General features: G+C 37.9%; 1 protein-coding gene across 1 annotated transcript in view; it reads right to left on the bottom strand.

Moving 5' to 3' along the window:
* Positions 1-9,808: 9,808 nt before the first annotated feature.
* Positions 9,809-27,963, bottom strand: part of gng7 (guanine nucleotide binding protein (G protein), gamma 7) — a 37,404-nt gene continuing 19,249 nt past the window's right edge. The window contains exons 3-4 of the mRNA XM_051866503.1: positions 15,965-16,086; positions 9,809-12,712 (exon numbers count right to left, since the gene is read on the bottom strand). Of these exons, the coding sequence (XP_051722463.1) occupies positions 12,587-12,712; positions 15,965-16,045 (207 nt within the window). The 5' untranslated portion in view covers positions 16,046-16,086 and the 3' untranslated portion in view covers positions 9,809-12,586. The remainder of the gene's footprint in view (positions 12,713-15,964; positions 16,087-27,963) is intronic.

The following is a 27,963-nucleotide window of genomic DNA, read 5'->3' as shown; positions in this document are numbered from 1 at the left end:
TCAGGAATGGTTTGAGGAGCACAACAACGAGTTTGAGGTGTTGACTTGGCCTCCAAATTCACCAGATCTCAATCCAATGGAGCATCTGTGGGATGTGCTGAACAAACAAATCCGATCCATGGAGGCTCCACCTCGCAACTTACAGTCATAATGCAACTTCACTGCAAGCCCAGGGATTCTCCAAATGTACACTCTGCAATACAAGCCAGTCGCACTTTTTCCAGAAACTCATCGCTAATAACACGTCATTCGTAGAGCTAACAGGAAGTGGGCTTTGCATGCTGAGCTGAAAAGGTTCTAGATAAACGGTGACAATGCACAGAAAGAGGGAAGTGGCTCTTCTCAATTTTTTTGTATGAGAGGTTAATCCTGGACTGAATACAGCCGGCTGGGGGGGGGGGTGTGACGAAATCTGTCTCGGCTCGGGGGTCAAAGGCTCCACCGCAGACATAGAAGCTTCATTATAGAGTTACTGGCTGCACAGATACAAGTTAAATTCATCTTGGTAGCTAAAAATGCATCAAACTAAACCCAAAAACTAGATCTAATTATGCTTAAGACCTTCAAAGACATGTACATCAAAGACAAAATGCACTGCTGTGGTAAATACTCTGAAGTGGCAGTTAATTTTAAAGAAAGAGGGAAAACATGAGGTCAGAATTCCACATCACGCTGTCAGTAACACACGGATTGCATTCCTTACATTCCACATTCCAAAGGTCACTGCAGGAGGCCGGTATACAGTACTGACTACACCCTGAACAAGTAACTGCTTGATATGCAATTGTACAAGTCTGATTGCCTCCAGAAGTTTGTGCAACGTGTTCAGCATTCCTGTCATGCATTAGACAACTTTGACCATGCTAATGAGTCAATGATGAGTTTAGATGTCTATATTTAAATCAATCCTGGCTTCCAAAGCCTTGATAACTGTCTTGTTATTTGTCTCTTTTCCTGAGGTGTGTCAGATCTGCCTCTTTTTCTTCTGCAATGATAATGTTAGCAAAACTGCAGTCAATTATTGCATTTAGAATGACTTGCTGTACTTGTTGTCAACTTATAGTGACTTGATACAATCAAAGTGACCATACACACCCTCATGGTCACTTTGATTGGGCTTAAGAAGATTTCCAAAGCGCAGTGTAAAAGCTGCAGTTCAATGGGGTCCAGTGTTGTATGGACAAAAACGTCAAAATAACTTCTTTTGTGTTTTACAGAGAAAAGAAAGTCACAGGTTTGGAATGATGTGAATGATGGAAGAATTTTCATTTTTGGGTGAAACTATGAACTATGCCTTGCCGTACAGACAGTTTGTACTATCATATGTCAGTAATGAAATATCAGGATAAGACATTTTCCGGTATTTCATCTTGTACATTCTTATAATTCCTTGTACATGCCATTGATGCGGTTGACAAACTCAGTTTCTAGACACATGCCGTTACATGTTTTGCTGAAGCATAATTGCTAACTGTTACCCATATATGGGTGTCAGTTATAACAGAAACTTCCTGGTATTTCATTGTCTATGTAAATAATTGACTGTGCTCAGGATGATGGACATACTTTATCTCTGAACCTTTCTGAAACATGCTATAAATCTGACATGAGCTTCAGAACAACTGCCATCTAAGGCAGTTCCTTTTAGACCAGGCTTATTGGAGTGAATGTGCTTCCTTTTTAAAGCATATTTAATTATTGCAGTGATTATGAAAGTGCCCATTGAGGGCAGATGGATTCCAGTGTAAAAAACGCTCATGTCACTCAGTGTCAGCAGGGGAACGAGTGCTCATTATCTGAAGCCCACCTGATCAGCAATGTGAAGACTTATAGATCATTTATATAACCTTCCATGTGCAGCGACTGAATGTGTTAGCAAAGTCTGCTAATAATACTAGGATTATACTAATAATTTATTGTTTGCTTTGATTATCATAATGGCACCTATAACTTGACCCAGTGAAATATTTTATTGCTCTTTCATAACTCAGCAGATATAATTGTGTTCTTCAACGTCATCGATCAACTTCGCCTCAGATGTTTCTCCTAAAATGCGATGTGTCAAGCAGGAGACACAATGGTGCTGCTGTTATCACTGCTGCTGCTATTTCTGCTGCTGCTGCTGTTATTGCTGCTCCTGTTATTACTACTGCTGCTATTTCTGCTGCTGCTGCTGTTACTGCTGCTGCTGCCATTACTGCTGCTGCTGTTATTGCTGCCGCTGCTGTTATTGCTACCGCTGCTGTTATTAGTGCCGCTGCTGCTGTTATTACTGCTGCTGCTATTTCTGCTGCTGCTGCTGTTATTACTGCTGCTGCTATTTCTGCTGCTGCTGTTATTGCTATTGCTGCTGTTATTACTGCTGCTGCTGTTATTACTGCTGCTGCTCTTATTGCTGCCACTGCTGTTATTACTGCTGCTGCTGCTGCTATTACTGCTGCTGTTATTACTGCCGCTGCTGCTGTTACTACTGCTGGTATTACTGCTGCTGCTGTTATTGATACTGCTGCTGTTATTACTGCTGCTGCTGCTGCAATTACTGCTGCTGCTGTTATTGCTACTTCTGCTGTTATTACTGCTGCTGCTGTTAGTTATTGCTGCTGCTGTTGTTATTGCTGCTGCTGCTGTTATTGCTGCTGCATTCTGTTGCTGTTATTGCTACTGCTGCTGTTATTACTGCTGCTGCATGCTGCTGCTGCTGCTGTTATTGCTGCTGCTGTTGCTCTTATTGCTACTGCTGCTATTACTGCTGCTGTTATTGCTACTGTTATTACTGCTGCTGCTGTTATTGCTGCTGCCGCTGCTGTTATTACTGCTGCTGCTGCTATTGCTACTGCTGTTATTGCTGCTGCTGCTCTTATTGCTGCTGCTGCTGTTATTGTGGCTGCTGTTACTGCTGCTGTTATTTATGCTGCTGCTGTTATTACTGCCACTGCTGCTATTACTGCTGCTGCTGTTATTTCTGCTGCTATTACTGCTGCTGCTGTTACTGCCGCTGCTGTTATTACTACTGCTGCTGCTGTTGCTGTTATTGCTGTTGCTGGTGCAGAGCAAGTACGGGACTTGCTACTGCCAATACATACACAACATGCTGCTTTGAGCAAGTAAGATATGCTGCTGCTGTACAATATATCATACGTGAATTATCCGTAGCAGATCTATACAGGAGGAGCTGGGCAAGGTGGAGGGTTTCTGAAAGCACTCTGTAACTGCTACAGCAAATGCTGATCAAGTATTTAAAGGTTGAGCAGCGAGCTCATTGGCTACTGATACAGCAGGGGCCAATCAGCTGTGCCTTATAGAGAATGATGTGATTGCAAGCAGACTGAGTTAAGGACCAGCCTGTGCCATCTAGAACTTTGTATATTTATTAAACTATCTTCTTTTGTGTTGCACAAAAGAAAGAATGTCATACAGATTTGGAACAACATGAGGGGACGTAATAATAGGTAAATAATGAAAACACATTTATTTGATCTATCTCTTTAAAGGTGCAATATGTAATATTGACAGCTAGTGGTTGAAATAGGTACTGCAGTCCAAATTTAAAATATTGGAGAGAGTTCCTCCTTCTCAGACTCGACACTCACGCAGGTTGCCAGATTGAGGACACGCAACAGGAGCAAGCGCAAGTGACAATGGAAGGCGATCGAGCCATAGAGCTTTTTAGATGGATGGCGAAGCTTTTTAGGTCGGGTAGAATCTGCGACCTCTGACCTAGTTTGTTTGCTGGCTTCTGTGGCTAGAATACGCTGTGTTTTCCGCCAACTGGCAACCCGGGGTGTCAAAATACTATTGGGTAAATTGGCAGTGGGCGGGATCAAACGGACCAAAACAAAAACAGAAGTTCCGACATGGAACGCACATTTCAAAGTAGAATAACTGGTTGTAACATTGTTTTTCATAGAAAAAGAGTATGTGAACTTAGGATTTTTCCTAAATATCTGCAAGCATATTATGGTATTTTTATGCTTTAATACAGTCAAAAAATGTACATGCAGCACCTTTGAGTAAGTGTCCTTAATTAAAATTTTCCACACAGATGCACATTTATAATCTCAGCCTTTCAGTCAAGGCAAGGTAAAACATGTTATTTTGCCAAAGTTATGAGAACAGGATTAGTGTTAAGGAGAAAATCAGTTTGTAGTGGAGAATGTGCCTGCATGCCAAATAGAGGAAGGCCTATTGTAGAAGAAATGTGATAAAAAAACTAGCTTAACTTGTGGAGAGACAGCAAGCAAATTTAAATTCCAAAGCTTTTTGTTTCCAGCATCTACCCATGCCCATCCTTTACTAATGACTTTAGTAATGCATGACTGGTTAAGGCTGTAGAGGACAGTAGTCTTTCCTGAGGAGCCAGGGCAGGACAGCGACGGGTGCCAGGAGTGCATTTTTGTCACGAGACTATTTTATGGGGAGTGTCAGAACTTACAATGTAAAATATTCATAACACGTCTTCCATAGGAAGCTGTAGGTGGAGGTGGAATGTGGCATGACAGAAAGCAACCGTCTTTCTTTTTTTGTCCCCCCCATCCTGTCTCATCCACCCCCTCCAACATCAGGTTTGTGCAGGCCGGGCAGACAACAGGCTCTGGGAACGTCTGCTTTGATCATCTGATAGCATAATAAAAGCGCGTTCTGTGTACAGCTGACGTAAAGCCATTCAAAATACCACCACCGATAAAATCATGCAGAATGCTGACCGAATGATTTAGACATGCTGTACATATCTGCGTATCACTTACTGTACGCTCTGCTGGTTGCAATGAAAGTATGAATCATCATCAATCTTTATACTGTCGATAAACATGGCAACCTTTTGAGTGATGTTGCCAGGCAACATTACTGAACATTTGCTCTGACAGAGACAGGACGTCTGTGCAATACTGATGCTGCTGTTATTGTTACCCATTGCATGATCCCATGTTTTGCTGTTCTGTAAAGTGTATATTTGCATTGTATAGGGAAGCACCGACATTAAAATTCTGTCCGATATTTATAAGCTAAGAATTATTTTCATGTCATGGATGATAACAGATAAATGGCTGATATTAATGGCAGGTATACTATTTTGTAAAAAAAAAAAAAAAAAAAAAATAATAATAAACACTAAAACCTCAAACTTTCTAAAAACTCTAAAACCCCAAAACATCAAAAATTAAAATATCTAAGATTATAATGTATAGTATGAAAAATATATATTCATTTTGAGATAAAAAATTACATTGAACAGTCTACATATTTTTAAAGATTAACTTTAAATAAGTGTAACATTCAATATCAACCAATATATCCAATAATGAAATTAAAAATATGCCTACCATTTAAATTTTTGGAGTCATTTCCCTTTTTTTTTTCTTTTGAAAGAAAGAAAATAATAATTTATTCAGCAAGAACACATTGAACTGATCACATTTTCCTCAAAAATATTAAACAGCACATTGATTAATAATCAGAAATGTTTCTTGAGCAGCAAATCAGCATATTAGAATGATTTCTGAAGGATCATGTGACACTGAAGACTGAAAGAAAATTCAGCATTGCATCAGAGAAATAAATTACATTTTACAATATATTCAAACAGAAAACAGGTGTTTTAAATTGTGTTAATATTTTACAGTTTTTATATATAAATACATGTAATGTTATTGCATTAATATAATTAAAAACATATAATTTTATATAAAATAACAATAACTATTGGCTGATTAGCAATATCTCATTGTACCTCAATATGAAAATGCAATTAGACTACATCATGAAATATTTATCTCAACACTTCTAAAATATTTCTTATGATTCTTATCTCTGTAGTTGAATCAAGACAAAACATGTTTTAGAAATTAAGAACTGTCAAAAAAAAAAAAAAAAAAGTTATACAATCCTCTGCTTGGCTGAAATTTTGTTTTGCTCTGGCTGCTCAGTCCGACAGGCAGTTTTTCCAGTGTTTGCAGCACTAGCCGTAGTAAACAAAGGCAAGCATGCATACACTTGCACATGCTCACGGATCAGTCTTAAGCCCTTAAGACGTTAACTACTGCTTTGCAACTGCGTGTTAATGATACAGACTCAATCCTAGCAAAACCAACACCTTTGCAGCGTGCAAAACAACAACAGCTGATGGTGGTCACTGTCATTTTTCCACCAGAAAAACACTGCCTGTCCTTCATAATCCCCCTTGTATTTTCTGCCCCACCCTGCTGCATGTTTTCTCTTTAAGCTTGTACATAAAGATCAGGTATTTTTTGCAGAATTTTTTGCATGGATGTTTAGTCACCCGCAGCCGATTATAAGAGTAAGTGCATGCCAAAACAAAACAGAGGACAAATGTCCCCATAGTTGACCTCAAGCACACTTTTTCCTCTCGCTCTCTCTCTGTCCTGTGGTTGTCAATGTCTGCACACACGCACTCCACTTATGTAACATCCCCAGTTTCATGTACCACCCTGAGCTCTGTTGTCCTCTCCTGAAAAGAGCAGCTGAGCTGGGAGGTGTTTTGGCCCTACCTCAATGTGTATTTGACACATGCTCAGACTCCACTCCCTCCATACTCACATGTCAGGGCAGAATACTACAAGATACTCACACTCTTACTCACATGCTGCTCCAGGTTGTTTACCATCTACCAGCTGAGTCACTTTATTGTAACTGACTGTTCCAATTTCACTTTTGCACCTTTTATCTCTTTCAGGTCTTTTTTTATAAATATAGATGTGCTGTAGAACAGGGTGACCTAGCACATCAGAGCACAAAAACAGAGATCAGCAGATTTTGTAGGAATATTTGTGCAAGTCTAAAATGAAAACCAAAAGTCAACAGTATTATATAAGATCTCATCTATTTTAAAAGGTGCATAGCATGAATAACATAAAAAAGCATTGCAAAGCATGTGCCCTTAAATCTTAAATGTGCAGGGTTTTTTGTTTCGGTATTTTTCACAGATACTGCAATATTGGTTCACAACATTGTCATCTAGTATGCCATTGGTAAGTGAATTAATGTAATATTTCTATGGAATTATTTGACTTTTTATATAACAGCCATTCATGCTTTAATTGTTACAGAAATAGTTGATATACAGTACTGTGCACAAGCCACCACCATCTTTGTTGCTTTAGCAATGTTTCCTATCCATAATTATTTTTCAGTCTCTTTTTTTACGATACAAACAGAAAATACAGGAAACATGCCCTGGTGAAAAAAAGTATACTTTATTGCATTTCAATAGTACATTGCAAATATACTAACAAAAAGTGTACCATCTTTAAATATATAAAAAGTATATTAGCATCATATTTTCGCAATACAACTTTTAACATACTTTAAAATCATTGTAACCCAGTATATTTTCTAAAAGTAGGCTATATTTTAGACAAACATACTTAAAATGAACATTTTGTGTATTTTTTTTAAAGCGTACTTATTTGAACATTACTTTAAAATATATTTTAGGTATATTTTAAACTGTATGCTCAAAATAGTAATTGTAACAATGCACTGAAAGTATATTTAAAAAATACATTATTTAATATCCTGAAATTGTAAAGTTAAATTTGAGTATATTTTTTAAGTTTACTTATTCATGCTTGGAATTCATTTCATTACTTGTGCATATTTCTTTCAGAAAGTGTTAAAATGTATGAGTGATGTGTTAAAAGCCCATTTTTAAATATATTAAATATATGCAGTGTAGCCTACAATTTGTAAATATGTGTAAATATGTTTAATAAGTTTACACTGGCAGAAAAGAATCATGTTACAATCGTACACACAAATCTAAAGGCTATTAAACAACACACCAGCAGCACAAGTGCACGCAAGAAAATATGAGTTAAATGGTTTATTGGAATTCAAATGTCTCTTCAACTTGGTCTGTGACCAATCAGATTTTGCTGCTCACTGCCTTCAGCCAATCAGAGCTGCTAACGCCACGGCACTCGTCTGAATCCCCCTCGCTCACTCACAGGAGGCTTGCAGGTGAAGTACGATGCATAAACATTGAAAGCGCAATACATCGCTAGGAATAAAATGGCCAACGCGATCCCGGAAAGAATCGGAGAAAAGTCCTGCTATTTGAAGGTAAGTTGTTGTCTACCAGTTATTTCCGATCGCTAAATTATTCTGACTGTCGATGCTTAGTTTGTGCGCGGTGGTTTATGGCACATGAATGCAGCTAAAAGTTTAGCTAAAATCATGAGAAAGTTTAAATAAAAACCATTGGACTTGTTGATGAAATATGTCTCTTCATTAGTGATGATGTTACATTTTATTTATTTTAATGGCCTTGAAAACATATGCATTCAACATTGGGAAAATGTCTCCCAAGTAATTCATTGAACGGTAGTTAAATGTTAGCATGATTATAATACTGTATTGTGTGAGATTATGTAATCCAAAGTACAGTAGTGGATCAATAAAGTTCATCAAAGTTGTCCTAAGAAGGTGGTTTTAGGACAACTTTGATGAAAGGTTTTGATCCACTTCAAATGTTGACCACTATATATTGTATAAAGTATAGCTAAGTAATAACAAAGTATATTGTTATTGACAACAAAGTGTAATTTTTAGTATTTGGAATAAGCCAAAGGTACTGAGCATACAGTATACTATTACCTGTAAAATAATATATTCATAGTACATTACTTGATAACACAAATAAAATATACTTATAACACAAATAAAGTACACTTTAATATCATTAATCGAGCATGTAAATAATCCCTACACAGGCATATACTTAAAGTGTACTAAGTATATTTGAAGTTGTTCCGATTTACATAAATGTACACTAAATATACTTAAAGTTATGCTTTAATACAACTTTATTACAACTAAAATATACTAAGTACAAAATTAGTTGTTTCAAAATAGCACACTTCAAGTTAACTAATCATTAACACACTTGAAGTATACTGAAAATTAGTCTGGCTGCAAGTATACTTAGCATACTTTTTTTTTTTCACCAGGGTGTACACAAATAGTAAAAAAAAAAAAATCTGAACAAAATTATTTCTTTAAGCAAAAATCTCACGGCAACTTGTATGTATTTTACGAGGTGGCTAATTCGTACTTTTATGTTAAATCGTATTATTGCCAAATTCATATGAATTCGTAAAAATGACCTACCTCTAACCCCGCCCCTAAATCTACCTGTCACTGGGGTTTAGACAAATCGTATGAATTCATACGAATGAGTTTGTACGAATTAGCCACTTCGTAAAATACGTACGAATTGGTTGTGAGAGAGTGTTGGGAAAAAAAAAATCAGTATTTATCATTGCTAAAACAACATCTAATGGTGACTTTTGCACAGTACTATAATATTTGAGCTAAATTATTATTCTTATAAGTATTCATATTATTAGTAAACATTATGTTCTTATTGCCGTAGTCCAATAATTATCTATTTATTATGCAGAAAACAGCAGTAAAAGCAATAAATTAAAAAAAAAAGATAAAGAGTAGATAACATGCACTCAGACGATAGGTAGATAGATAGATAGATAGATAGATAGATATGGTCAGATTGGATGGATGGATAGATGGATGGATGGAAGGAAATGTCAGATTAGATAGATTGTTTTCAAACAGGTTTCTCAAATCTATCATTACTTCTGAAAATTCATTTGGTCTTGCAGAAATTAATGCAAATGGGACTGCAAAATACCCCAAAACATATTTGCACAACATATTTAATAATTTAAAAAATGATGTAATTTGCATCTGTTTTCATAAATTGTACTGTTACCACACCATTTGCTTAGAACAAATCAGTCAAGCATGTGGAATAAACAGATCCACATCAATGCAGAGTAACATTTTGTCTTTATTTTATTTCATCTACTTTTTCCGATATCATCATTTTTAAACAGCAATATCCACAAAATATTAACATTGTGCAAGAAAACATGATTTATGGCACATCCGAGAAGAACAATTACAAAAAATAGATATATTTCTTCATAATCAAGGCAGAAAGATACATATGCATACACAGGAAAAAACACAAAGTAATGGGACAGGCTGAGATTGAAATCTACTGGCTAAGGACTCGGCTACAGATATTACCCACACAAAGCCTAAATCTCACCTCTCATGGTCATGAAAGAGCTCGATGGTGTGTGAAGTCGAACAACGTTTGGGAACGAGGAATTGAGGTTAAGGTATCACGGCCTTCTGAGCACCTTAAGTGTTCTCGCTGCGCGCGACGCTCGCGTGTCCTAGCGCTCGCTAACAACGGGTCTCACAACGTAGCAAGACGTTTTCTTCGCGGAGTCTTATTAAACCTAAGTGCGGGGTGTTACTTAAGGTTGTAAGCGCTAAAGTGTATCCCAACACTGTGAGTCAAGATGGTGGAGAACTCAATGCTAACAAGCTAACTTAGCTTAGCTGACTTTCACAGTGTTTGCTCCAGTGTAATACCATCAAATGTGGTACAGCGAGTTTGGTGGCTGGTCAAAAAAGTAGTGCTAGCTTTGAGTACTTCGCACTTGCCCTGAAATGCGGACTTCAGAGTGGCTCTTCTTTTGCAATAGCATGGCTAGCAATGGAGACTGTCTAATGTAACACTTGAAGCGATTCAATTATAATCATTCATTATATAATACGATGCTTTTTCTCCTGAAGTACCCAAGTTATTTTGAAATGTAAAAAGCCATTACACTGCTCTGTTCAGGATTGACAGGAAGTGATGTCACCGGAGCAGCTCTGTCCACTGAGCGATTCTGTTGTTTGCTGGATGACTCATAGCATCTCGTGACCTCCACACGCCTTAGTCATTCCTAATACAGGAGCTGATGACAGTTCAACAGCACAAACCCTCTCTGTCCCACTACGAGACCCTTTTTTCTGCACTATGTTGTTATTTTCCAGCATATGAAGCGGGACAATGGGGGAATTCTGTTTTTAGCACTTATCTGAATACTGTGAGTGACTGTTCCAGGATCGTCACATGCAAAACGGTCACTTTTGGTGGCCCAAAAGACTCTCAGTGAGTGCACATTGAACATTCAGAGTTGTGGGTTGACCTTGCCACTCATCTTTTGCATGTGACTGTTTAGGTCGAGCCAAACCCGACGGCCGGTTGCATAACACTGAACATACTGCCCTTTAGATAGACTTAACAACAAGGACCACCTCATGTAACGTGCCTCGAACAACGCCTTAAGCACCTTGTGTGGGCATTGTGTCAACAATCTGTTCCACATTCCCTCAGAGGGAGCAGGTAACCCATTTACTATCACATGTGCAAGCACTGAAGCCGTCCGTCAAAATCCTTCGCTTGTGTCTTTTGCCTCACCTTAAAGAGGACAAACTCCGATGGTTAAATATGAATGATGGAAGAAACGGAAATATTACACAAAGATTACAAAAAGATAAAACATCCACAAAAAAAAAAAAAAAAAAAAAAAAAAAAAAATATGAATGCGCTTTAGTTATCAAACACTGTACAGTTTCATACTCAATGACCAGATTCCATGTTTCCATAGAAAGAAGAAATTGAAACAAAAACAAATCCAAACAGCTATTCTCAAAGTTAACACCTCTGAACATATCCAAAAGAAAGTTTATACATTTTTTTTTTTTCCTTCTGTATGGATTTTACAATCAAGTTTGGTTTCAGAGAAAAACAAAAATGGCCTTTGCAGGGGCTTCGACTTTAAAACGACTAAATTTTATGGGGCATGTCCAAGCCTCTGCTGTTAGGATAGTAAATATTCATTATTATTATTTGATATTTTTTATTTCACAAATAATAGGGCTTAAATTTTATATAGAACTGCACTTTAGGAGGGGGCTGGGAAGGATAGTATTAGGTAAATATATTTTCTGCATTATATAAAATCATTCCTTTATAACTTAGTGTTTGAGGATAGTATAAACATTAGAAAAAAAACAAAGAATTAATCCTAATGAGTTTTAATCGATGAAAAGAAAAACTACAGCTCACAAACGGACTGAGGAAGAAAAAAAAAAAACACGTAAAAATATTGGCAACTCTGGTTAATGTCTTGAATCCCTTTTGTAGAACATGAAATGTGCGGTTTTGATAAAGATAAGCATACCTGGATTCAATTTTGGCCATACAAATCTAAAATGAACCTTTAGCTTGCAGATTCAACGTAACAATGCAGGGTTAATACTGAACAACCGTTTACCACAGCGTGACTGGGCTAGCCAGCTAGTCAGTCAGCATAACCATGACTGTCTTCCTCTACTCTCCTCCATCACCTATGGTAACAAGGTCAGCCGCTGCACTGAAAAAACATGCTGGAGGATCTCTCAGTCTCTGTGTAATCTTTTGAAACAGTTTAGAAATTCCAAATCTGCCACCTCCTGTTAAGTGCGTCTATATGCATGAATGTAAACAGGCGCGCTGTGCAGATTCATTCATATAGATTCACTCAACGCCGGGCTACATGACGCTAGGTATACAGATATCGCCCCTTTTTGTTTTTACCGAGAGAGTGTGGCGTTTATTTTCTGGAGAATACCAGGTAAAAAGAAGTGTCGGACTGAATTGCCCATTGACTGGGGATGGGCGTCGGTTAAAGTGTGACTGGGGTAGCTGGGCTAGACAGAGTAGCTATAGAATGATGCAAGGCTTCTTGTCTTTGAAAGGATTCTCTGAGGTGGGAACCCCCACCAGCAGAGGGTCGCTGCGGGCATGCTGCTCACAGTAACTCATGAGGTCTGCAGCAGCCTTAGACACCTGGGAAAAAGACAGAGAGAGAGAGAGAGAGAGATGGATGGATCAAAATCTGAGTGCAAGTGATAAAAATCTTACTTCTCATTTTATTTTCTTTGAAAAGAGTAGAAAGAGGACTAGAAATGAAGGGGAGGGAGAAGGAGGTACACTGTAAAAAATGACCGTGATTTTAACGGTAAAAGACTGTAAAAATGCTACGGTGAAAAACAGTTATTTGGTTTACAGAAAGTTTCCATACTATATATGGTGACTGTAACTGTAATAACTGTAACTGTAATAGATCTAACAGTACATTTAATGTAATTTTATGGTAAAATGCCATTAAATTGACAGTTTTTGGAAGTGAAAAATAAGTCATTGTATAATTTACAGTTAAAAACCGTAAATTGACATTCCCACAATTCCCTGCGTGACACTTCACATTTGATGTATTTCGTTGAAATAACTGTTTCTTCTTAGTTTTTTCTAATCAATTATGTACATTAGGGTTTTGTGTTGCATCTAATGTTGTTAAATTAATGTTTATTGCATTTTTAAAATTTCATGTGTGTTACCATGATGGTGTTTAGTGTTTCTGTGAATGACACTGTGTGCACCTTCTATATTGTCCTTCTCAGCTTGTGGAAAAGCTGCTTGTGATGAACTTTGATTCATCATGTGACTCTCATCACCACTGTGTTTGGTCAGTGTATTACAAAGGTACAAAACAGATATTAGTTCTTCAATAGGTTGGTAAATTAACATTATATCAGTTAATGAAAGTTTTTTTTTTATCGTACATTTAACAGAATTTTTTACAGTGCATAAAATAAACAGTTATGAACCGTAATTATTACAATATAAACCTTTAAATTATATGGTTTTGAACTGTAAAATAGACAGTGCTGTCCCGTGAAACCTAAAACGCTGCTACCGTATTTTTACGGTAAAGTTTTGCCAACCACAGCTGCCGTTTATTTTATTTTTTTTTACCGTAAATTTTACCAGATTTTCTTTTTTTCTTTTTTTTTTTTTTTTTTTACAGTGTACACTGTGATATATAGTAATTTTAACAGAAAAATACTGTTAAGGCCCCGATATAGTCATGGCAAAGTTCTTTTTCGTTCTTTGATTAGGGGTAAAACGAAGTTCAAAATACGTGAGCAGCGATATACTGTTAGTGAAAGACATTTAGATGGATATGTAAATATGTGCTGCACGCTTTTCTCTCAGTAACAAAATAAACAACAAAAGTGAGAAAACAGCAATATTTTTTTAAAAGGAACACTCCACTTTTTTTGAAAATAGGCTCATTTTCCAACCATCCCTAGAGTTAAACAGTTGAGTTTTACCATTTTCGAATCCATTCAGCCGATCTCCGGGTCTGGCGGTACCACTTTTAGCATAGCTTAGCATAGTTCATTGAATCTGATTAGACCGTTAGCATCTCGCTCAAAAATGACCAAAGAGTTTTGATATTTTTCCTATTTAAAACTTGACTCTTCTGTAGTTACATCGTGTACTAAGACCGACGGAAAATGAAAAGTTGCAATTTTCTAGGCCAATATGACTAGGAACTATACTCTCATTCCGGCGTAATAATCAAGGAACTTTGCTGCCGTACCATGGCTGCAGCAGGCGCAATGATATTAGTGGAGTGTTCCTTTAATAAAGCATTAGTAAAGTATCTTATCATGGCAACGTGGATATGTTTGCATGAGCTCTGCAATTCGGCACTCTAGTAAAGTCACGTCACGTTTATTTATATAGCACTTTATATAATAGATTGCTTAAAATCAAGCAGCTTTATCATATTATACATGAAAAACAGTGTCAGTGTTTCGTTTCATCAGAAGTACAACTTCATTTTCTACTATAAAGCAGCTCTCCAGTAGTGCTGGGCGCTTTTGAAACACTGCTTCATGAAGGTTTGAAACCTTTTTGAATATTGTTTCAAATCAGTGGTTCGGAGCATGTATCAAACTGCGAAAGTTACGTGATTTCAGTAAACGAGGCTTCGTTACATCATAACTGTTTTGAAACGTTTCGAAATTTCAATGGTTCACCACTGGGGGGCGATCTCTGAACCCATGAATCATGCTGATTCACTGAGATCGCCCCCTAGCAGTGAACAATTGAACGAGTGTCTATGGTTTTTACCTGATCTCTGCTCGGTTTTATACATTTGTAGACGTTTTAATGAGACATTACTATAATTAAAAGGAATAATAGTAGTTTTTATGCATGTTTGGCCTGAGTTTTTGTTGTATTTACACTGTTCTGACTAGCAAGGGTCTCAAGCGTGTGGCGTTTCGAACGCTTCGAAACAGTGAATTATTTTTGGAAATGAACCGGAAAAGATTTCCAGGTGAAAGAAGGCGGAGCCTCAGCGCACACCTACTTATTACGTAATCACCACAGACCAATGGTATTTCGAAGGTGTTTACCAGCCGTAGGGAACTTTTCTGTAGAGTTCACTTTGACAAGCTGTTTCGAACTTCATTTTGGCCTGATTTTGTTCGAAATGACGTCACATCAGTTTGTTCTTCAATTTCGTATATCTGGGCCTTTAAAATGCTACAGTAAATACCTGTTATCTGGTTACCATATACAGTAAAAAGTTGTAAATGGTTTAACATATGTAAAATTAAATATGTCAAATTTATGGTTTGAAAAACAGTAAAAGGTTTTTCCAGTAAAAGTCCTTGCATGACACTTATAGTGTATAGTCATATTTTATAGAAGTATTTTTTTCTTATTCTTTTTATCATCAGTAATGTACAGGTGTTTTGTGTTACATTTTTGTTGTTTATTGCATTATTTAGTGTCATGTTTGTCAACACCCTGATGGTGTTCTGTATTTGTGTGTATGAGCCTGTGCATCATCTATTTATGAGTATTGGTCATGTGTCAGAGACAGGCTGCTTATGATGAACTCTGATTCATCATGTTGCTTTCTATTGTGCCACCTGTATTATTATGGTGGGTATCAGTATATTTTAATGTAAAAAGCAGATTTTAGTAAGGTGATAGGTACTGTATATTAACATTACATCACCTCATGAAATATACAGCTTTAAGCTGTAAAATAAACAGGCATCCCGTAATATCAGATTCATTGTCAAAGCATTCAAACTGTTTTTCTCATGAGCACCACAGTTCAAGCCAAGGTAGTAACCACTATGTCACGCCTCCAACGTACCAATAACAAGAAAAAAAGCTATTGCTATGGGTTGAAAGCAAACATGTTTTACCAAATAATGAAACCTTGTGTACCTTAATACGTTCGAAGCCTGCCTCGATCCTCAGCTGCTCCACCAACTTCCTGGCCTGGGCTATGTTATTAGTCGTCGACATTCTCTGCCATCGGTTATCGTGCCAAGTAAAAGGAGAAAATTCTGCAAGAAATCAAAGATGCAACAATATTACAATGGATGCAGCATTTAAAGCACGTGCAGTATGACCTACGGACAATCTATGTAATAAATGAGATAAAACGCTTTCAAACTCACTACATGCCTTTAGAAGACATGAACAAAACCTCAAAATGGCATGCAGACACAGCAGGGAGTAAAAATAAAAGTGTCATAATTAAAGGGATAGTTCACCCAAAATTAAAAACTGTCATCATTTACTCACCCTTATGTTGTTCTAAACTATAATGTGTTTTGCAGAACTCAAAAGATGATGTAATCGTATTATTATTATTAATTTTTTTATTTTTTTTTTATTTTTGTCCATACAATGAAAGTCAGTGGGGTCCAATGTTGTTTTTGAACTTGTGTGGTCACAATACTGAAATTTCCAACTTCGATATGATACCTTGAAAAATATCGATATTCGATACCACGGGGAAAACTGCTATATATACCGCCAAACTGATAATTTGTTATTATCTTATAATTTTTCGATAATTTAGGTGATTTTGTTGTAATAGCTTACACACAGGTTGTTTGATTAACAGTAATGACACAGACAGCAGCAGATTTATTAGGCTGCTGTCACTTTAAGAGCTTATGCACTGATCCAATATACTGTTACACAACGTGTTTTCTCTCAACTATTTACGTTCCAAAACTGACTGTATTTACCTGAATACTCTGCAAGACGGGCATTTTGACATAATTTTGTATGTAATTGACTGTTTAAACACAATAAGCCATGAAAAAGAAGTGAATTTGGTACTCGCGAGCTGTTTGAGAGGCGACTTTATGAGAGCGCCACTTATATAGATCAGTGGTGTGAGCGCGAAACCTGCGTGAATGACTACAATTGCACGCAATACAAGCACTATGTAACCGGAGCGAATGAGACGAGTGAGTGAGAGGAGACCGGTGTGTGTCAATTTGCCGTCAGAAAGAAGAGAGAGCGAGAATCCGCAGCTGGTATCTGTGTATCTATACGGCAGAAAATGAGTATTGGAACCGTTTCAGACATTTCAGTATTGATACATTTTTGACAACACTATTTTGAACCACACTGACTTTCAGTATAAGGACAAAAACATTCTATAAAATATCTTCTTTTGTGTTCAGAAGTAGAAGAAAGAAAGTCATAAAGGTTTGGAACAATATGAGGGAGAGTAAACAGAATTTTTATTTTTGGGTGAACTTCACAACTTGAGAAAGTCTATATAAATTATATGTCAATCAAGATATTTGTCAGACAGCTCTGACCACACAACTACCCCGAAGCATCAGTCCAGACCACCCAGTTCAGGGGTCCCATCAATCAGACTAACAGTACAACTGAAAACAGGTGCGGCTGTCCTCTGAGGCCAAGCACACCGGCTTATCTTCTCCCTCCTTATTTTAGGACCAAGTGTTCTGAAAACAAAACTCATGAGGAAAGAATGCGCACCCTTAAATTAAAAAGGGATAACAAAATAAGACTGAGAACATTTCCATCATGATTTTGAAGAATGTTTCAACTGTTTTTCAATGGGGTCCAAAACAACACTGACCCTAAAGAAAAAAAAATATTTCTGTGTTCCACAGAAGAAACTCAATCATACAGGTTTGTAAGAACATGAGGGTGAGTAAATGATCCCTATCTGTTTAAATACAAGCCTTTCATACAGCAACATCCTCCAAAAGGTCATTTAAAAAACCACTTAACAACACCAAGTCAATTTTAATATCAGCACACCCACAGAGAGGTGACTATCAAAGTAACCGCAGAAACAGAGGAAACACTGAAGGCAGTGAAAGGTTTGGTTCTTCTGGAGACAAACACACTCCTTATACGCCCCCCTCCCTTTGCTCCACGCACGCGCTCCCAAACCAGCGCTGCACCCCTGGCATTCCAGGACGTTCCTAGAAGGGGCCGTAGTTCTAAACACATGTTGCTTAGTGCCTGGGCTTTGTCTTCTCACAGCAAACACAGTCTCTTTCACGGCTCCGTGTGCTGCATTCCAGGAAATGGGCACAGCGGCCCTGCATACATAATTGCAGCACTCTTAGAATACATTGGCATATTGATTCAAACATACAGGTCTCATAAAGGACGATGTCTCCCTTCACATTTTTTTCCAACCACATCTTCCTTTTTTAAAAAGAAAACCCTCACAGGAAAACTGCTAAAAGGCACAAGATTTGGATACACAGAGCCATAGTGTGTACTAAGTAGGCTCCATGTAGGCTGCTGCAATTTAATCTCGTCTACTGAAAAGTAGTACGTTTTACATGCACAAAAGTGAAACATCCTAGCTTCAGTATATTTGGGTATAAATAAGAACGTTGCAACTGAATACTTAATATGGTGATTTGATTTTAATATGCAACTACAAATTTTAATTCGACTAAGACAGCTACTGTTTATGTAGAGAAGTGTGCTAGAAAAAGTGAATCTACACAAATGCATTATACTTACACTACAACAAACAGACTGCATTGCAGCTAATTTTAGTACTGCACCAGTGTAGATTAAAACAAGGCGGTGCATTACGGAAAGTATGTTTACATGTGCAGTTATCATCAAGCTACAGCTGGGTTTTGTGTAGTCAGTGTACAGTTTCCATCTTACTGTCCAAGTATACATGACACAAATATTTCAAGGATGAAATACACTTTCAAATGCCTGAAAAGCTACGTATATGTATTTAAAACAGTTCATGTGACTACAGTGGTTCAACCTTAATGTTATGAAGCGACGAGAATACTTTGTGTGCCAAAAAACAAAATAACGACTTTATTCAACAATATCTAGTGATGTGCGATTTCAAAACACTGCTTCATGAAGCTTCAAAGCTTTACAAATCTTTTGTTTCAAATCAGTGGTTCGGAGCGTGTATCAAACTGCCAAAGTCACGCCCCCCAGTGGTGAACCATTGAATTTCGAAACACTTATGACATAACGAAGCCTTGTTTACTGAAATCACGTGACTTTGGCAGTTCGATACACGCTCCGAACCACTGATTCGAAACAAAAGATTTGTAAAGCTTCAAAGCTTCATGAAGCAGTGTTTTGAAATCTCCCATTACTAGATATTATTAAATAAAGTCATTATTTTGTTTTTTTGGCACACAAAAAGTATTCTCGTCACTTCATAACATTAAGGTTTAACCACTGTAGTCACATGAACTGTTCTAAATACGTCTTTAGTAGCTTTCTGCGCATCTGAAAGTGTTAATTATCTTGCTGTCAGTGGAGGCCTCACTGAGCCATCGGACTTTATCAAAAATATCTTAATTTGTGTTCCGAAGATAAATGACAGAATTTTCATTTTTGGGTGAACTAACCCTTTAATTATAATTTCAACTGTAGTGGGTTATGAAGTATTGCCTATAAAATGTACTTAAGTGCTTTTTAAAAAGCACTCTAAAGCTAATTGCATTTAATTATAAATATAACTAAGATATTTTCATTTACTTGCAATTAACATGCAATTAGGAGTCTGAAAACATTACAATCAGATGGCACTCAAGTATTTTCTAAGTACATTATTAATTATTTTATTAAGTATATTATTTCCAGAATAAAGTACTCTTTTTAAAAGTATGCTAAAGTGTACTTCATTTTCAGGGTTGCCAATGTGTGGTCACAGATGTGCATTTATTGGCATTTTACAACACACTTACTCTACAAAAAGTGGGTTAAATCAAAGAGGTTTAGACCGTGTCACAAGGCAGTGTGCTGAACTCCCTATGGATCTTTATTTTCTCTTCGGAGTCAGGATTATTAACCTTTATCTATGACTTACAGACACACACACACACACACACACACACTCTCCTCATTCTCTCTCTCTGAGCTGGAATCAGGCTCACGTGCAATCACACGCTGCTCTTTCACATAACTGTGCGGCCTGCAGCACCAAGGAGAGTCTCCAAAACAGGCGTCTCTTTCTCCACTCTGTGGAATTCTGATCCAGTGAGGAAGAGGAGGAGGAAGGGGGGCACTGGAAAGCTGCACCCCACCCTTGAGTCCCTATGCTCCATTTTAAGCCACTTTGAGGTGTTGCATATTCAACAATAATAAAAATGTATTCAGCGAATAGACAAGGTTTAATTTGTTAACATTAGTTAACGAACACTGAACAACACTTTCATAGCATTTATTAATCTAGGTAAATGTTAATTTCTATACACTAATGCATTTTTAAAGTCACCACAAACCAAAAGTTGCGACTAGCTTTATTTCAGTATTGTGACGTATTTTCCAAATGGAACGGAATATTGAATGAGAAAAATAGAGGGCGTGGCTTGTTTTTTCCCACTGGGATTTGATTGGATCTAGAAAAGTGGGCGTTCCGTTCAGCTCATGGTCAAGGCTCACAGCAGACGGACAGTTGGAGGGGACGTTCTTCCCAAGCCGTCAAAATGACGTCTTCATAGGAAGGCCATTCTAGTGGGGAAGTACATTTTCAGATTTTGATCAAAGATTACAAACACAAAAGAATAAATTTGTGAATCAACTTGCACGGATGAAAATTAATTTAGATTAATAAATGCTGAAAATAATGTTGTTCATTGTTCATTAGCTAATGTTAACAAACTGAACTTATTCACTAACAGACCACACAAAAAAATAAGTCATGCATGCTTCCCATACTTTTTTTCCTTCTGACCCGTTTGGTATGTCCCTAGAGCGTCTAAAAAGCACTGATAAATCCAGGAAGCAGCATGTAAACAGTGGTCAAGTGAGAATCTGAAGTATGCATCATTCTGTTTGGTCACAGTCTGCTCTGATATGTGCGGCTTTGCAGGCAGACTTTCTTCTTGAGTTCAAAGTGAGGCGGCAGTTCCCGCCAGCTTTCCAATCAAGCGGCAGTATTAAATCAAAAAGCCCTTGCCTCTAACGGACACCTGGTGGCAACGTGCCGGCTTTCTCAGTAATCTCACCAGGCACCAGATGCTTCCTACATTCCCGCTCTTTGAGGGCTCGGCGGGAATACCATGTATGACTGTTCTAAACAAGGAGTGTGAGGGAGGAAAAGAGGGGGGAGAGAGAGGAAAATAGAGAGTGTTCTGGCCGTCAACAAGAGCTGACCAACGGCCCTTCAAGCCTGGCCGGGAAAGATGCCTCATACGGACAACCAATAAAATTTGAGCCTTGGTGATTATTTAGGTCATTGGAATTTGTGCTTGCTCATTACTTAAGCATGTGAAAATAATAGCTGCTAATGCTAGTTTATGCTGTACTTGGATAAGTTGTTATAATTATTCTTAAAATAGCTTAGAACAAAAATGCAATCAAATTCATTATCTTTTCAGTGAGTAGCAGTAAATGAGTAGTTTGTCATTTTTGATGGCAAAATATTTTACGTACCGTGCAAAAGTTTGGGGTCAGTGCGTTTTTACTTTTTTTTTTTTTTAAAGAAGTCCCTTATGCTCACCAAGGCTGCATTTATTTGATCCAAAAATATACACCGATCAGGCATAACATTATGACCACAGAGAGGTGAAGTGAATAACACTGATTATCTCTTCATCACGGCATCTGTTAGTGGGTGGGATATATTAGGCAGCAAGTGAACATTTCGTCCTCAAAGTTGATGTGTTAGAAGCAGGAAAAATGGGCAAGTGTAAGGATTTGAGCGAGTTTGACAAGGGCCAAATTGTGATGGCTAGACGACTGGGTCAGAGCATCTCCAGAACTGCAGCTCTTGTGGGGTGTTCCCGGTCTGCAGTGGTCAGTGTCTATCAAAAGTGCTCCAAGGAAGGAACAGTGGTGAACCGGCGACAGGGTCATGGGCGGCTAAGATGCACGTGGGGAGCGAAGGCTGGCCCGTGTGGTCCGCTCCAACAGACGAGCTACTGTAGCTCAGATTGCTCAAGAAGTTAATGCTGGTTCTGATAGAAAGGTGTCAGAATACACAGTGCATCAGTTTGTTGCGTATGGAGCTGCATAGCTGCAGACCAGTCAGGGTGACCCCTGTCCACCACCTAAAGCGCCAACAGTGGGCACGTGAGCATCAGAACTGGACCACGGAGCAATGGAAGAAGGTGGCCTGGTCTGATGAATCACGTTTTCTTTTACATCACGTGCATGGCCGGGTTCAGGAATGGTTTGAGAAGCACAACAACGAGTTTGAGGTGTTGATTTGTCCTCCAAATTCACCAGATCTCAATCCAATCGAGTGGGATGCGCTGAACAAACAAGTCCGATCCATGGAGGCTCCACCTCACAACTTACAGGACTTAAAGGATCTGCTGCTAACATCTGGGTGCCAGATACCACAGCACACCTTCAGGGGTCTAGTGGAGTCCATGCCTCGACAGGTCAGGGCTGTTTTAGCAGCAAAAGAGGGACCAACATAATATTGGGAAGGTGGTCATAATGTTATGCCTGATCGGTATATATATATATAATATATATATATATATATATATATATATATATATTTTTTTTTTTTTTTTTTTTTTTTTTTTTAAATATTATTACAATTTAAAATAACTTTTCATATAAACATTCATCAACTCACACATCAGTTGTGGTAAACGGAAGCTCACTCATGTTTGCTTAAAGCACGAGAGAACCAACGAGGTTCATTCTCATGTTACGCAGCACGTTTGAGCTTCCGCAAGAGGTTTGTTCTCGAGCGTCAAGCAGGTTCTGTTGAGCTCTTTTTATGTTTGCTGATCAATGTTTATATGTGAATAAAAGCCTAAATTCAATCTGTTATAAATTGATCAAGTCTCTTCAGTAAATTTGGACTAAACCACTCAATTCATATGGATTCGGTTTACAATCTCTTTCTGAAGCGTCAAAGAGGTAGTTGTGTAGACTGTCAATGGAGGGACAGAAATCTCTCAGATTTCATCAAAAAGATCTTCATTTGTGTTCTGAAGCACAATAAGACATGAAAGAGAACTCAATTCAGCATTTGTGCTCTGAGAGGTGCACGCTTCATATGTATGTTGCACACACAAAATTTACACAGTGTGCGAGTATTGAATTGAGTTCTTTCGAGTCTTCTTGCGCTTGAATATTTAAACTGGCAAAGCTTAAAAACATGTGCAAATAATAAACTTTCATGACACGGTGACAAGTGACAGTTCCGTCAAATGTCCAGAGCACCGTTTACACTGCCTGCCTCAACCATTTCCAGACAGAGAGAGTACAAACCTATGAAATTATGACCTGCAGTCACCTTCTGTTTGTTGACAAAGTGGAGCCGAAATTACACTATATTTTATGCACACTATATAAGAGCAGGGAGTTCATGGCAAGTTCACAGAGTAGCAACACTGCACCACTGTGACTCCTAATGACGGTTACGTTCCACACCCTTCCCCGATCCTGACAGGCTCAGTCAGCTGCTGCAAAGCTTCTTACAAGAATCAGAAACTGAAAACACACAGCTTGATCAGCTGCCAACCGAAATGCCAGAAGTGTTTTCCTCAGCTTACAGGACTTTCCAGCAGAGCAGCACACTTGAAGGGGGAGGGAAATGAGGGGCAAGGAAGGAAAACGAGAGGAAATGAATGGGATTTCTCATCTCCCAGCTGAGATCAAGTGAGGGAGTGTTTGCTCACGTCAGCATGCATGTGCACAGAGGGGTCACAGAACATTCGTGAGCTTGTGTCTGTGTGTGAGGGTGTGACCAGTGGGGACGGATTTGTAGGGACACACCAACACAGGCAGACTCATGACCAGGCAGACAGAAAAATAGACAGAGGGGCAAATGACTGAAGTGGGTGGAAATTGTTTGGACAGGCTTACACAACATGTTCCCTGCAGAACCATTACTGATACAGTTCTGGCAGACACATGCGGCATGCAAAAAAAACAAAGACCTGATACTGTAAAAATGAGAATTATGACCTTTTGTTTATAAAAAAGGTTCTTAGAATCAATATAATTAGCTTACAAATTAATTATAATGATGATGACTAAGTTGAATTCTTGAGGTCAGGGACCGGTGCAACATCTCCAACACCCCACTGAAATGTTTGATCAGACAGGTGGAGCTGGCATTGCCGGTGTGTGCATCACTCTGTGGTACCTACACCACCCTGTTACAAACTTGTTTTAAAAAAAAGGCAGACAAAAGAGGGATTTGAAAATGCCTGAATAGCCACTTTATGATAATACCTTTAAACGGCCATACAGTGAAAAATTGTTGCTAAGGAATTCATTAAGCATTTGCTTAATAGTTGGAGGAATTGGAGGAATGCTGTCCGAAGCAATTTGTGTTAAACGTTACAAGAAGCTATTGTGACCACAAGTCCAGTTTTCACAACACATGTAAGCCATAAATACTCTTAATATACTAATGCAACATGCAATAGTGAACATACTTTAAAACAGGGGTCTTCAGACTTTTTAGGTCCAGTGGTGTATAGAGAGATGGTGCAAAAAACTGAGAGTTGCATTTTTAGCCTTATTTCACTTTCAAAAGTAGGGATTGGTCTCTTATGCTAAACCAGGGCTGCATTTATTTGATCCAAAACCCAGTAAAAACAGTGATATTGCGTATAATTTCTGCAATTTAAAATTAGAGATGCACCGATATATCGGCCAATAATCAGTATCGGCCGATAAAAGCAAATTTTCACACTATCAGGCCGATACCGATTATTGGCCAATATATTGGTGCATCTCTAATTTTAAATTGCTGGAATGATTCACAATATCACTGTTTTTACTGGGTTTTGGATAGTTTAAAAACAGCCGATAGTCAGGGCCGATATATCCTGTCAATAAAAATAGGGCAGGAAAATGCACTGAATTTGTGCTTTGTGTAAAGAAAACGCTAAGAAACCAGTTTGATATTCAATATTAATAGTAATTATATGAATTAACATTCAGAAAGTTAAGAAATATTAATTTAATCTTCAGAGTTTAGTTAATGAGTGTTAATATTAATTTGAGTAATGTGTTTATGTTTATTACTCTGAAACAAGTTGATGAAATGGAGAGAATAATGTTTTTATTTGCATTTCTTTCAAAATATAATAATTAAAAATATAATGATTCATTATTAATTCTAATGAATTTATCATTAATTTAAAAGAAGGTATAAAAGGCAGAACCCCCAAACTATCGGTAGATATCACTCTGAATAATCGGCTATCGTATCGGTGGAGAAATTTAGTATCGGTGCATCTCTATTTAAAATAAAAGTTTTCTAATATAATATAAATATAATATATTTTAAAAAGTAATATTTCTTTGATGTCAAAGCTTTCATTACTCGAGTCTTCAGTGTCACATGATCCTTCAGAAATCATTCTGACATGCTGATTTGATGCTCAAGAAACATTTCTTATTATGATGATGAAAGACTTTTTTGATGAACAGAAAGTTCAGAAGAACAGCATTTATTTGAAATGGAAATCTTTTATACAATTATAAATGTCTTTGCTGTCGCATTTCATCAATTTAATCTGTCCTTGCTGAAAAAAAAAGTTCAAAAGAGATATTACTGACCCCAGACGTTTTAACGGTAGTGGATATTTAATGTATTTTAATGGATGTAATGTATCAAAATTAAACAAGAGGAAATTTATTACACAGAAGACAAAAAGTTTTCAATTTATATCGTCATCAGTGTTAGCCTTATTATCATTTTGCAGATACCTGCATAAAACCATTTGGAATATTCTCTTAGATCAGCAGATATAGAATGAAAACAGACACTGAAAGAGAGCAAGGCTATAAGTATGCAAAACTAACTAACCAACATATGCAATATGCTTAATTTAAATTTTTTTTTACTTACAATCTGCAAGTGAATTTGTATGCAAAAACATGAAAACCAACAGCCACTGTCAAACTGCACAGTGAAAGGTCCACCAATGACAGATACTGAAAATAGAGCCAAGGTTGAATATGCACAACACCCCATCTACGAGCAGGCAGCTAACGCCAGAAAAGCACAGAAACATGTTTCTCTAGTGTCTTGGGAGGAGGCCCCTATTTTGACAACTCAGCAAAGTGAGGTTGAGGTTAAACTGTGGGCAGGAGGAAAGATGAACGATAACCTTGCTCCTACAAAACCTGGAGTGAAGGTGACAGAAGGATGAGGTCAGGAAGTGCATCAAGTCAAAACAAAAAGCGTGTGTGGGAGAGCCATGCCCTCTCCGGATCTACTTCATAGGTGACATTTCTTTCCAGTCATGGATGGAAAGAAACTGAAGCATGAACAGTTTTTCTGAGGTGACGAAATATTAGGTTGCACAAAAACCGGATCTAGAAACATGAGAAACTCTACAAGAGTTACTCTACGTGACTCAGGAAGGTGCATGAGCTGATAAACATCTGCAGTGGAACAAAAAAAAATATTGTTTCTTGCCCTCTTCCTATTCTGAGAATTGAGTATTTACAATATGTCACAAATCATAACCGCCTTTTTGTGATTCACTGACTCCAGGAGAATGTTATCCGGTCAGATCCTTCGTGATTGAGCGAGTCTATAAAGTGGGAGACTTGGTTCACTCACCGAGTCACTCATGCAAACATGTGGTTCCAGCATGATGTGTGCACAAATTGCACTCAAACAAGGCCTTTGAGGTGGGAATCGGAGCCAGGTGCATAGTAATTAACCATTGTGATCAGGCAGTAAACAAGCATACAGGGCAGAGGAGAGAAAGTGACTAACCGGCCTCTTTCACAACAGCCGACTTCCTCCCCCAGTCCGCTTCCTTATAAGGGCAAAGGAAGCTGAATGGGGAACTCCTAAGGGGTGCGACGCAGCTTACAGTAAGTATGATTGGCACTTGTCTGGGGGATTCGGAGTCGACGTGTCCATTGCCTTATATAGCATAGTCTGTTTCCCAGCTCCTTGAAGTGCACTGGAAAGTCTGCAACATGTTGAACAAATATGACACATTTATCATTATGAGCTGTGGAGAAGGAAGACGTGTGGTGGAAACATTTGCCATGTTCCCCTCGATGTCTTTCAGAGCTGTGCCAGCTGCGGAGACAGTGTGTTTGGACTGAGAGAGACTTAGATGGGACAAATTGGTTGGATCTGTCCTTGTGGGAACGTACATGCGTGGAGGTTGGGAGATATTTGAGATGACGTGAAACATGTCTGGTCAAGGCAGCCTGTGACGCAAGAGCACTGTGCATGTCTTTCCTCTTTTGCCCCCTGATAAACTACAGCACTGTTGGGAACACCGATAACTTAAAGTCACAATGAAATCAAAACGGACAATTCTTATTTTTTAATGAAATATTGCAGTGTTTATTATAAATAATTTGTCTGTGCACTTTTATTCACATGCTCTATCAATCGCAATGACATCTCTTTATGAGGGCGGGGAAATAACCCCTCCCCTCCAGCAACCTGTCACTCACATGAGATCACAGCAATTAGCAAACAACAACAATCCAATGATCCAATCAATTCCCGATAGATAAAATAAAGTCCCGTTTAACATTTTATGTTCATTTAAGAAGCTGTTTCACTCGAATATATGTCACAATAGGTTCACAATTCTTGGTTCATGCCGACTTCAAAGGAATGACATCAACCCATCAATCAAATGTAAATAGAAAACAGATTTTGCATTAGTCTACATTTCAAAACACTGCTTCATGAAGCTTTGAAGCTTTACAAATCTTTTGTTTCGAATCAGTGGTTCGAAGCGTGTATCATCACGTGATTTCAGTAAATGAGGCTTTGTTACGTCATAAGTGTTTCGAGATTTCAATGGGTCACCACTGGAGGGCGTGACTTTGGCAGTTTGATACACGCTCCGAACCACTAATTTCGAAACAAAAGATTCATAAAGCTTTATGAAGCAGTGTTTTGAAATCGCCAATCACTAGATATTGTTGAATAAAGTCGTTATTTAGTTTTTTTGGTGCACAAAAAGTATTCT

Source organism: Ctenopharyngodon idella, chromosome 2 (assembly GCF_019924925.1).
Source record: "Ctenopharyngodon idella isolate HZGC_01 chromosome 2, HZGC01, whole genome shotgun sequence".
NCBI lineage: Eukaryota > Metazoa > Chordata > Actinopteri > Cypriniformes > Xenocyprididae > Ctenopharyngodon > Ctenopharyngodon idella.
Note: the sequence above shows the minus strand (reverse complement) of the source record. Positions and strands in the feature narration are given on the sequence as shown.